General features: G+C 40.4%; 1 protein-coding gene across 1 annotated transcript in view; it reads left to right on the plus strand.

Moving 5' to 3' along the window:
* slc16a10 (solute carrier family 16 member 10) overlaps positions 1 to 13,536 on the plus strand; it is a 29,574-nt gene that overhangs the window by 13,127 nt on the left and 2,911 nt on the right. The window contains exons 2-5 of the mRNA XM_005746187.1: positions 3,201 to 3,345; positions 4,941 to 5,364; positions 10,615 to 10,758; positions 11,052 to 11,280. Coding sequence (XP_005746244.1) covers positions 3,201 to 3,345; positions 4,941 to 5,364; positions 10,615 to 10,758; positions 11,052 to 11,280 — 942 coding nt within the window. The remainder of the gene's footprint in view (positions 1 to 3,200; positions 3,346 to 4,940; positions 5,365 to 10,614; positions 10,759 to 11,051; positions 11,281 to 13,536) is intronic.

Below are 13,536 nucleotides of genomic sequence, written 5' to 3' on the forward strand. Positions count from 1 at the left end.
ATATATATATATATATACATATATACATATATATACATATATATGTTTAAAGCCATTAAAGTCAATACTACGTCATGGTAACATTGGTGCTGTGTTGATACAGGGGGACATCTGGTCTTGTTTTTGGTTTGTTGGCCGTGAGAGCATTTTAGTCGCTAAAACCTTTTCCCTCTTCACTTTGTGTTCATTATAGTGGAACAGCCTGGGACTTCGGGGTAAGTTGTAAGTGGTCTATAGTGTTAAATGAAGCCTGTCTTCATTCTCCATGTTTCAACTAGACATTGGTAACATCTGAGCATCTTTGGTCAACAGATTCCTAGAACGTGCCATAGAGATGTTCTGTTTGTTTAATTACCTGAGCAAGTCTTGTGCTACCTCAATACTGCAAAATGCCTCATCCATTAGATGCTTTTGTTAATTTTGGTTATAAGATAACTCTTCAGGTAGCTTTTTTAAATGCAAACCCTTTGAATTTATTCATACATTTAAGTAAAGTCTTCAGTGCTCCGTTTGTGGCATTCAGTGCAGTGATCTCACTTGATGTTTCATAGAAATTAGGATTAAAGAGATAGATAAATATATTTGTTTTAAGGAAGGAAAATAAAGAAAAATGACATGAACTTATAAACGTACATGCTATAGCTAAACTTGTCAGCACATAGCACAGGGGATGTTTAATTATAATTAATGGGTAAACAGTGGTAATTATTTGTCAGTACTTGAAACAAAGTTAAGAAACTTTTTAAAAATAATTTTAAAGTAATGACTAAACGGCCAAAATATTCTAAATTAATAAATTTATTGAGCCGTTAAGCTAGTCAGTTAATAGTTAGCTTGAAATATTAGAAATTAGAGTTAAAACTGCACAAATGCATAATTGAGCATAACAAAAAAACACTGACATTTCAGTTATTGTTCAATGTTATTATTAACAGGTCCAACTGAATTGTCTTTCAAAACCCTCATTCAAAACAACACGTGATGCATGGTGTCATTACTGAAGTTCTTGGGGTCGTTAGGGAAAATCAGGCAAGAATGCCCAAAGTAGTTACCTCAAATGATACACAGGCTTTCTGAGTTTTAAAATATGCAGTTTTCTGTGGATAACAGGTGTATTATGCAGTTTCCTAGGTCTCAAGGTTCAGTTGTTGTGGGGTGACTGGGTTCAGAGTTGGGGGGGTTCCAGCGAAGCAGACGGATGACTTAGGGAAACTCGTCTGCTAGTATTTAAAGCAGTGCCCGTAGCTAGAGGTGGATGTCACTGGGACACAGAGAATCCTGATTTTACATTGTTTTTAATCTAGAATTTCTCTTGTCTGAAGCATAAATGCTTTTAAATCAAGACAGCCAGAAGAGCACAACAGCAATTTCCTGTTGCTTTTGAAGGATTCTTGCTTCTTCTCGTTCACTGGCATTTATTAGAGTGAACATTTTCTGACTTACTGTGTTGTCTGGAATAACTCTAAAGAAGCTTTGGGAGTTCCCCCGAATGATAAAGACTATGTGTTCCTCTGACTTTCGGTCCATCCTTGTTATCAGAGTTTTAATTTGTACTTTGGTTTATGACGGAATGGCTGTAAAACTGATATAGAACCTAACAACATAAGTGCGTTTAGTGTTTACAACATTAATCCTTACATGACAAATATCTAAACTATCATGGTGAATTACTGTTGTGTAAAAAAGTGATTGTGATAAGAAATAAAATGAAAATAACTGTTTCCACATTTCGCAGGGACCACTAGGTAATAAACAACTGTGGACAGTTTGATTTAAACAATGAGCAATAAAGCCTCTCAGTTGCTGGCTGACTGTAAACTCTTGGCACACTGAAATAAACACGTCTCCTCAAGTGTGACTTTAAAAAGGGAGAAGCTGGTGACAGTGTTGTCCAGATTAATCCTAAAATCACAACCACACTGGTGTTTTTCTTTGGAACTTCATAGCATCTGTTTCATTTGGAAACCTGAGATCGCTTAATACTCTGCCAGCATGGGGTGAGGTGAGGAGAATAAAATCCCAGCAACAACCCTGAAACCTGACACAAGGGTTTCCTGTTAGTCGTGTAAAAAACAGACAACAAAAGCATTCCAGCTCCAGTTGGTCTTTTCCCACAAGTTTCACCTGACTTAGCTTCAGAGTCAACAACTTTTTATATGGCTTGTGTCACATGTGCTGACCTGTTGTTCACCTGAAGGCATTTCTGGTCTCTATTGTTATCTGGTATTGGATGTGTGATGTCTTAAAGAGAAAGTTCCCAGTTCCCAGCAGTCTTTTGTACAAAAACATGTCACTCTCGCCTTTTTCCCTATAGTCATGACAAACACACTAACAGAATAGCTTTGTTCACAGCAATTCTTATTTACCTTTTAAGGGGCCTTGGTATAGTCCATCCATTGTCTAAAACAAACTTTTTTGGCTTTCCCCCTGCATTAAAATGAACTTTCTTCTCATTGGCTGGCTTTTGCAAAGAAACAGTTTGAACAGCAGGTGAGTAGGGCTTGCACAGCCGGAGCTGTTAATCTGAGATGACCATGTTATGATTGTCCCCTCTCACTGATGCCAGTTAGAGTAAACTTGAACCTTTGGCTCACAGGTATGACTTACTAACGACCTCAGTATTTGAAAATTAATAATAATGTATTTTGTATCTTGTGTGCTCTGTCACCAAATGGTTTATTTGCTTCTTTTCCATCTACGAAGGAAATCATACGAGGAATGTGTAAATGTATAGACTATGTACGTAAGAAGCATTTGTAAAGCCCGAGTTCAGTAGATTCAAATACAAAGTACAGCAGGAGTAAAATGGCCAAGATGTAAAAAAGGGAACTCATGACGTTGGTAAGGCATGTGATGACTGGTTGCCTAGTAAGCTGTACAGTCTGTGTGTATCCTTGAGTAAATGTGTGCATCGATACAGAAACAATAGTGTTCTGTTATTGCAACATGACCCTTTGTTTAGCGGTTAGTGTCTGTAGTGTAAAGTATTTTCCTGGAGACAGTTGTGCAAGGTGTTTTTTTCCTTCCCTGTATCTACTATTGTGGGGTCTACCTTACAATATAAAGCACCTTGAGGCAACTGTTGTTGTGATTTGCCGCTATATAAATAATATTGAATTGAATTGAATTCAACTGAATTGAATTGAAATATAATAGAATCATGACATTCATTCTGTCTTCCCACTGTGTGTCTCCTGCAGCATGGGTGGGCTCCCTCTCCATGGGCATGATCTTCTTCTGCTCTCCCATCGTCAGCATATTCACCGACATGCTCGGCTGCAGAATTGTTGCAGTGGGTGGTGCTGCTGTGGGTCTGGTCGGCCTACTGGGTAGCTCCTTTGTCACGTAAGGAAGTTTTCCAACTCACAACTGCATAAGAATTTATTTTAAATTTCTTAAGATAGCATGCTTTTGCTTTATGTATAATTCTTTTGTAGCACCTTTTAACTGTTATTTAACTTTGCACGTTCAGGCAAAACCTTAGTATTATAGGATATCAGGCCTGTCTCGCTTCACTTTTTTGTCACATGACAAAATATGCATACAGTGTTTTCCACTGAAAAAGATTGTATTTGGGGCAGTAACAAGGCACCCATGATTTCTTATATGGTTTCCACAACTATAATATATCATGCTTTTTAGAAACTTCTAAGTTAACATTTTGGGCTGCATGTTGTGAGGGCAAAATACATAGACACATGCTAACTAGTACTAAGTAACAAATGAAATACAGGACATTCACTCATCTAAAGTCAAACGCAAATGTCTTGGATGCACTGTATCTTGCAGCACAACACATTTACCCTAAATATCAAATACCAATATCACAAACATAGTGAAGAGGTCAAACTCAGTGACTCTGTTCACTTGGCGAAACTTTCAAAATGAGAGCAAGGGGACTGTACTGTAGTCCTGTTTGTTAATTGAATGGTAAAAATAAAAATAAAAATCAGTGTAACTGTGTGGTCTGCCTGATTTTATTTGATCAATTCGATGAGTCAGTTTGATCTCCCAAAACAAAACATTTTATATAAAATGATGATTTCATGGTAAAAATGACCTAGAATCTCATTGTGGCCTACAAGTGAGGAAACACTCACACAGTCATATGTGGTTCAAGCAACGCAACAAGTGCAACGCACACACTTTATCACTAGAGTAAGCAATAAAACTGCTGAATTACAGCTGGTCAAATGACAGAAACTGTGGTCAGGAAGCTAAGTTCTCAGAGTGCAGACTTACTATGTGACTGCTATTGGCACTTAGATATTTATTTAAGCCAAACAGAACTTTGAAACTCACTGTGTGCAAAACCATTTCCAAAAACGCTAGGCCCCTGTATAAAATGTAAGTAAAAAGAGAATGCAGTGATTGGCAAAGCTCATAAACCTATGAAATATTTTATTAACAGTGGAACTAAGAACATGTACTATTTTAAGGAAAAGGCATTTGGTCATTTTGAATTTGGTGGCAGCAACATGCTCTCTGTCAGTTTTCATGAAATAGTAAAATGACTTAGTTTAAACAATTGATAACTTTTATAATTATGAGTCACTGACAATGTAAACCAATATGCACCATCGGTTAGAATGTGTCATAATGTGTTAAAAATATTTAAACGAATTATTTGTTGTCACTGAAGTTATAGCAAATTAACTTAATGTGAGAACGAGTTAGGAGACTTACTCTGTATTTGATTTATGTGAATGAGAATTGTGTTACTGCGTTGCATTTGATTTAACCTAATACGTGATAAAGCTTCTTGAAACAAAAATCTGTATCGTAATTTAAACAACATATTTTTGGACCTTTAAAGACATTTGACATCTTATTTTATAGTTGCTGCTGCTAAGAACTGATTCTTTTCTGGGAAATATCTTGCAGATGAATTGGCAACTGAATGAATCGACTGTACACTGATGTTATTTATTTGCTCCTAGGTCCCTGGACCTCATGTACTTCACATACGGCATTGTGTTCTCCTGCGGCTGCTCTTTCGCCTACCAGCCAAGCCTGGTCATCCTTGGCCATTACTTTAAGAAGCGCCTTGGCCTCGTAAATGGTATTGTAACAGCCGGCAGCAGCGTCTTCACGATCGCTATGCCCTTTGTGCTGTCAGCCTTACTGAAAAACATAGGCCTATACTCCACCCTGCGTGTCCTCTGCATCCTCATGCTTGTGCTGATGCTGGCTGGCTTCACTTACAAGCCCCTGCTGCCGGTCAAACCGAAAGACTCCCAAACAGGCAGCTCACACCTAAAACAGATTTTCAACGTCAATATCTGGAAGTCGTGGGGATATCGCATCTGGGCCTTCGGCATTCCCGCTGCCCTCTATGGCTACTTTGTGCCTTATGTTCATCTGGTAAGTACTTATCACTTCTTTCATCTGCTGTGCTAATAATATTTATGCTGGCATTCATACTTACTGTTTGTGTATGTGCCGTTCACTCCCCTCCAAACAAGGGGTTGGTAATGATCCATTTGACATATGGGAGCATGCCAATTCCAAGATTCCACAGTGTGATTTTGCAACTATCCTACTCCTTGGTTCTGGATCTCATTATTGGCATGGTTAACAAGGAATAAGGGTGAGAGGTTAGCTAGCTTCAACAGCACAGTCATCAAAACTCATAACAGCTATGTGAATAACAGAACTGTGAAAGGGGAGAGGAAGGGAAGTTGAAACCATGGCAGGATCTTCCAGACATTCAGCGGTGGCACAGAGTGTTACTGTCTTTTAATATTTTGCTTTTTGGCAACTGTGATAAATTAAAAATTTTATTTAAGGGAGGATGCAAAAGGAGACAGAAAAACACATCATTTGAGAACGTTTCCAGAGTTCCATCACGTGCACCAGTGTTATATCAGACGAATTTTCTCCAAGTGTGCACTTCAATATCACTATAATCCCAAGGACAAAACATCTAAACGCAAGCTAGACAGCTAAGTGCATGCTGAAGATGCATGGGACAGGATAGGAGAGCCAGCTCTTCAAGACAAGACTCAGCTGAACATCTGCACCCAAACAGAGAGAGGGCACTCCTTTGAGAATTCTAATGTTCACAGTTTGGAAACATGGTTTGAGAGAAGAGTCATCATTAGACTATCAGTCATTCTAATATGTGTGTGTGTAATATGTGGCTGTAATAATTCACATGATGGCAGGGTGGAGCAGTGTTCACACCTTGCCTCGTGAGACCCTTAATGATTTGAAATGATGGGGATTCCAGTAGAAATGTTGGTGCTTTGCGCACGGCTTATTTTGCACGATACAAATGCACAAAAGTGGCACAAAGATTACAGTTTTACTATTGCAGGCTTTTCTTGACACCGAATTATCCTTGCTGTGCATGACGTGTCCATACCACCGTTGGCGTGCTTCCCTCATCATCTTTTCGATTGGGGCAACTCTGAGTCATTTTCGAACATCTTCATTCGTCACACAATCCGGGCGGGTTAAGCCCAGACATCCACCTGAGCATCTTCATCTCCATGGAGGATCTGCTCGTGTTTCTTGGTGGCTGGCCAGCATTCCGCTCCATATAGGGCCACCGGCCATAAGACTGTCTTGTAGATCTTGGCTTTAAGGTGTTCAGGCATCCTCTTATCGCACAGGATGCCGGTGGATTTACGCCATTTAAGCCATGCTGTGTTGACTCGTGAGCACACATCCGGGAGAGTCTCGCCGTCCGCCGAGACCAGGGACCTGAGATATTTGAATTGGCCGGTCTTCTTTAACTCCTGGCCGTCGATCTGGATCAATCCCAGGATCTGAGGGCCACATTCTAGGTATTCCGTTTTCTTGGTGTTCAGGTGCATTCCACTTTCTTTCAGCTGGTCCTTCCATTCCTGCGACTGCTCTTGTAGAGGCAGGCGGTCTGGGTTTGCGAGTGCCACATCGTCTGCGTAAAGGAGGGTCCAAGGTATTGGTTATTGTAATGCTGTGTTCATGCAGAGGATGAACAGCAGGGCTGAGCTTTGGTGGACGCCTAAACGGTGGTGAGGTCTCCCTGCATTATAATGTTTTTTAAAAAATATTTACCTGCACTGCCTGCAGAGCCATGGGTCCATCAGCGCAATGCAATTACATTGATGTATGCAATTAAAATGAACACAAGGCCAAATTGCTTAAGGTGGCGCATTTAAAGAATAGCTCAACAAACACAGTTTGCTAATGTATTTGTGCACAATCCTGAAATATAAATTGGAATTTATTGTAATAAAGGTCTCTGTGTGTAATTGTGACATGGTCCACTTATGGTCAATTTTGGGCTACTTTTACATATGATATTTTACTAGATATTTAGTTCACCTTTCTTAATACAATGATACTTTTCTAGAACTACTGAGCCATTTTGAAATATAACTATTCAGTGCTTTCAACAACATAAATACAATATAGTGTGACTCTACAGCATTGGCAAAGAGCCCTGACTCTCAAAGATAGACATATTAAAAACAAAACAAAACATGATTAAAGAAAATCAGTCTCGGCAGGTAGATGTCAGCTGATTTTGTAGTGTGGGTTGCCGGGCTCTTTTTTCACCACAACAACTTCCTAGTTCCTCATGTGTTCATTATTTAGCTGTGTGGTCCTGGTGAATGTGGCATAATATGGAAGGAGGATTTAATCTGCAGTTCCGTAAACATGTGTCGCTTTCCCTATATCAGTGTTTATTTCTGCTTTAAGATAGGAAACTTTGAGCTTAGAGAAAACGTCTTGGGAGGGCTGCAGAAGGGGAGCCTGTATGTACTGGAAAGACTCAGGAGATGCCTGTTTATTTGGAGACGGTGACTTTGTTATTGGAGGGAGATCAGAGTGTCCTGTGGATCAATGCCTGTGTTTTCCCAACACTTCTCATGTCTGCTACACAGACTGGGATAACACTTGGATCTGGCTGAAGCCTCAGCACCAGCACTGGACTAACAGCCTCGGCAGCCATTCTTCCCCCCTACCTGCCCCAGCCCTGTGGGATGGAAAAGCAGAAAAACATGCGTCCAGCAGCACATTGTTCGGCTTGTTGGAACGGAGTCCTGTCAGATCCTCCAAACAGCTGTATACTTTTTATTTTTTTATAGTGTCTATTTCCTTGAGCAAAGTGCTGAGCGCGGCCTTTTGAAATAGCCTTGCCCTAGTACCACGTATGTTTTTCATCTTGCTTACCTCTTTACTTAAAGAGTAAAGTCCAGTTCTCAACTTATTGCTGATTAGAGAAAAAAGAAGTTGCCTTTGTGTTTGCTCTGTAAATGGCTTGATAAAAGGTATGCTATTGCTTTGCCAAGTGCAAAGTGGGAAAGGAATTTGTGAAAATTGTGCAACTTGCTGAAGGCCAATATGTTAGAAAGTTTGATCTTATCATCAAGACAGATAATCCATGTCTTCCCTTTCCTGAATCAACATAATTGAATCATGGAACACCATAAAGGACCATTCAGAGCCGTACTTTTCTTCAGATAGCTGTGTCTACTTTTAAAATAAGCTTGTTTCATTTTTTTAATGAGGAGCACCTGCAGGGCTGCAGTGTGTGGGCTGGATGTTTGATGATCATTACACATCTGCGAGAGAGTAGGAGAACGACAGCACTTGGGAAGGTTGGGTTGGTGCACTGGGGCTCTAAAGGGGAAAACTCTCCCTATAATTGAAATGTATTTTGTGTTAAGGTGCTCTAGTTTGTTACCTTGCTAAATCCACCAACTATAGATTTCTTTGTTAGACATCTGAACTAGTCATAAGTAGCAGCTCAGGTTATTGAGAACTTCAGTGATTGTTATGCTTAATATAATGTCATCAGCTATGCATGCTGGGTGAGAATTTATGAGATGAACCACTTTATTTTTCTTTACATTTATATATCGGTTGGAGCAGGAAGCTTTGAAAATGTAACCTAACCTGATAATGTGGGAATGAGTCAGATAGGGAATATCTAAAAAAAGATCCACGATCATTTACCAGCCATATAGCTGTGAACAAAGGACCTTTGTTTGACTGATAGTTCGCTGGTATCATAGATCTCATCATGGCAGTGAGTAGGTGATGCTAGGTTGTAACTCATACACTTCCATATTATCTTACATATTTGCTATATGACTCTCTTGGTCTGCTTTTCCTGACTGAACCACATTCTCCATAAGGTATTCACTACTGTATGACACATGAGGAATATCAATCACCTTCAGAAGGCTAGCAATAAATTTCAACAATTATCAACTGTCCACTGGTTTATGTCTGATAATGTGATCGTGTGATTGAGAGAGCAGCACGTTTGTCACGTGAACCTTCCAAGCAGAATTCTAGGTGGCAAAGTTCAAGATACATCTAACTTCACTTTAAAACTATCCTCCCTCTGGTCAGCCTCAACTGAGTGTGTGTATCATAAGTTAATCTCCTGACACTTATACAAACAAACAAAGATGTGTGTAGCATTGCTTCTTGGATGTAAGACTTCCTAAAGACAGAGCATGTTGTTGTACATTGGCAAAGAATGTAAGTCTCCCAGAGGTCTTAGGGATGTGTGTCTGCCAGAAAGTGTAGGGGGTGATGGTGATGGGTCTATACATCAGCAGACTGCAGGTCCTTTGAAGAGATCTGCTGCACATTGCCTGGAGGTAGAAACACAGCAGGCCCCTCTTTCTCTTCTCGGTCCTCACAGATTAATGCTTAGCAGTAGGAATGACGTGGCTACAGGAGATAATGTGGAAAGCCAACATCTGGACAGTGTAAACTAGAAAACGGCATTCGCTGGAAGCTGAAATACAAATGAGCACTGAAATATGGACAAGCTAGATAAAAGGATCTGATGATATGATAACAACAAACTGACCTGTTGCCTGAAATATGGCTGCTGTCATATAAATAGAAGGATTTGTAAAACCGGACATTTTTTTGAACCCAGTTCTGCAAAACCATTCAACCCCAGATTTCTGAAAAACGCATGCAGAATGTGAAGTAAAAGATACATTGAGTGAAAAATTTAGTGAATTTTCTCTCTCTTCATTCAACTATATGCATCCACAGGAGTGCAGCGCAGTGCTGACAGACTTATAAAAAACAAAGACCACACCAGGTGTCACTCCTGTCAACCAAGAACAGAAAACTGATGCTACAGGTTGGCAGAGTCACCTTTTATCATCAAACTGGTTTCTCAAACATGCCAATGAGTTCACTGTACTCAAATGGCTTCCTCAGCCACCTCCTCCTAATCCAATAGAGCACCTTTAGGATGAGGTAGCACAGGGGATTTGCATTATGGATGTACAGCCAACAAATCTGCAGCAACTGTGCGATGCTGTCGCTCTCTGAGGAATATTTGCAGCACCTTGGTAAACCTTTGCCATGAAGAATTTAAGTAATCCTAAGGCAAAAGGAGGTACAACCCGGTACAGAAAGGTGTACCTAGTTAAGTGTCCAGTGAGGTTAGATCTCAGGCAAATATCTTCATGCAGTTAACACACAAATCCACAATGACTAAGCAAAGAGCACTGTCCAATGAGGTTTTAGTCAGTGGTTGCAGTTTCACAGTTTTTATTGTAATTCTTTGTGCTGTGCATCATATAACTGCAGTAAACTAAAGAAATGAAACAGCTGTGTTCATCTTTCATTTACTGTCCACAGATGAAACACGTGGAGGAGCGTTTTGGAAAAGAGACCAATAAGGAAGTTTTGCTCATGTGCATTGGTATAACATCTGGCATTGGCCGACTGATCTTCGGCATAGTGGCGGATTACATTAACGGAGTCAACAAAGTGTTCCTGCAAGTGAGTGTGTGGCCTCAACAGTCGTGTAAGCAGATTTACATTGTCTGAATGCAGAAGTTCTGACCATTAAAAATTCTCTGAAATAGCATTTTAGGGATCATGTGAGGATCATAGCACAGTGAGACCTTTAAGCCAGTTAAAGGTCTTACAATAGGGGGTGAAGATTTAACATTACATGAGCCTTCTCGTGTAACGTTAAAGTAAAATGAGGGGTTTCTTTTGGTTTTGCATCCAATCTGAATATATAGAGTGTACTAAACCATAACAATTAACAAAATAATCTCTCTACTTAGGTGGCGTCCTTCTTCGTCATCGGTCTCATGTCCATGATGATCCCCCTGTGCAATGTGTTTGGCGGGCTTATCGCAGTGTGTCTGCTGATGGGACTGTTTGACGGCTGCTTCATCTGCATCATGGCACCTATCGCCTTTGAGTTGGTTGGAGCCAAAGATGTGTCCCAGGCCATTGGCTTCCTGCTAGGCCTGATGTCTGTGCCCATGACTGTGGGGCCCCCTATTGCAGGTAAAGCAGGAGTTAACTGAAATTCGTGATCATGCTCAGGTAACCCCTGAACATATGACACATGCCCACACTAAACTGATGATCTAATAATATGGCAGTTTAGTCATTTTGGATCCTTGGCCTTAACTAGCTTCAAAAATCTAGCACATGCATACTTTTATATATAAGCCTCGTTGGGGTAATTCCAACTCTGTAGTGATGTGTACCTACAAAAAGGACATTCAGTGAGCTGGTGAGTGCACAAGGATCACTGACACATTTCCGCATTTTACCTTGTCTTGTACAAAGAGCTAATGCAGCACAATCTGGTTAAAGCCTTAATGCTGTCTTTCTGTGATACGAAGGTGTCTGAACACAGGGCATCACAGCTTGCTGTGCATGAGATTGTAGCTGCAATACTGGTCAGAGTGCTCATGCTGAGCCCTGTACTAAAGCTGAAGATCGTACACTGAGCATGTGAGTTTCTGAACTGGATCATGGATCAAGAGGATGGCTATGTCTGATGAATCATGTGAGCCAGCTGTTAAGTCTAATTGTTGAATGTTGCCATTGTGTTTCTTAAATTTGTACAGTCTTAGTTCAAGCAGTAGGATCAAAGCCATTCCTTTGATCCTGACCACCTCTCCAATCACTCTGTGCTGGGGGAGGTTTTATTGTAGATACATCCTATCGGAAAGATCTGTTTCTTTTGATATAAGCTTCCTGGGTTTATGACCCTTTGGTCAGCAGGAGGTCTAACACACACACATTCTCACATAACACACACACACACAAACACACACACACATTCTCACATAACACACACACACACACACACACTCTTACAGAAGTTCACACATTGGTCTTAGAACCAAGGGGGCGTGGCTTTGTTCTGACATGTTTTGTGTGAACTGTCTCTCAATAAAAGGTAGCAGGAGGAGGTCAGATCTGGGGGTCATTTTCGTGGTGGACACAGACGAGGCCTCCCTTGCGCAAATAATCGATCGATCGACTGTCTTGTTTTCTTCATGATGAATAAGTCTCTAGAATTAGCGGGGTTTGTGGAAACACAGACTCAACACCAGCGTATGCACTTATCTACACAGGGAAGAGGTGGCAGCAGGATGCATTATCAGACAAGCCAACAGAGGACATGGGACTCCTGGGGCATCTCCTAATATCACTGACCCCTTAAGGAGGATAATGCATTCCACCATTGGGAACATTGCTAAGAGTTCATAGTGTTCAGTTAATCTTCAGATTCCCCAGATGCTCAATCATGAGCACGATTGAGCATCTGTAGGATGCCCGATAGCTATGCTTTGAAAGGTGTGAGACATGCACACTGCTAGGCAGGTGGTTTCAGTATTGTGACTAATCAGTGTGTGTGTATGTTTCTAGCTGACGCTGTTTACATGTGGATTTTAAAAAATGCGAGACTTCTTCAGTGCTGAATGCCAAAGGTTCACTAAAGGTTTACTGCTAGCATGTGCATTTACTCATGTGAGCTTCATGTGCAGAGGGCTTCCTGGAAGACAATCAGTTGTTTTCAGTTTTCAGTTTTCAGTTTTATTTGTCATATCGTTAGCTTCATAGCATAAGTGCCTAAGTCATTTTTTGGTCAAATTGAGATTTTTGCCTAACTTTACTCCCCTACCACTGCTGCATCATCCTGTCCGTCTGCCTATGTCATCACAAAAAAATGACTTAGGCACTTATGCTATGAAGCTAACGATATGCAAGTTAGCACAGGGTCAACATTGCAATGAAATGTGTTTGACGAGCAGCAGTCACTCAGCAGCATGATAGAGTAGGAGAAAATATAATAAAATAAAATAAAATAATAAAGAAAATAGAAAAATAGTAAGGAGCAAAATATTAGAGAGACATGGTAAAAGAGAAAAGATGACTAAATATATATGTATCTATAAATATAAATATATGTACACTAGTGATTAAATAAGAAAATTTTGAAAAGAAATATGACGGGAGGGCAGATGGGATATTGCACAGGAATGAGCAGCAGAAAATTACAGTATTGCACTTTTAAATATAAATATCAATGACAATAAAGTGGAGTGACCAGTGCTGATTAAACAGAGTACTTGTGAAGCCGCAGGGTAGCTTCTGAGTGCTGTGTTGTGTGTGTTTAAGTGTTGTGGTTGAGGTGTCGTATGGCTTAGTGGTAAAAACTGTTTTAAGTCTTGTAGTCCGAGCAGACAGGCTCCTGTAACGTCTGCCAGATGGTAACAAGGAGAACAGCTGATGTGCTGGGTG

This window comes from Pundamilia nyererei, unplaced genomic scaffold (assembly GCF_000239375.1).
Source record: "Pundamilia nyererei isolate P.nyererei 1_Seehausen unplaced genomic scaffold, PunNye1.0 scaffold00174, whole genome shotgun sequence".
Taxonomy (NCBI): domain Eukaryota; kingdom Metazoa; phylum Chordata; class Actinopteri; order Cichliformes; family Cichlidae; genus Pundamilia; species Pundamilia nyererei.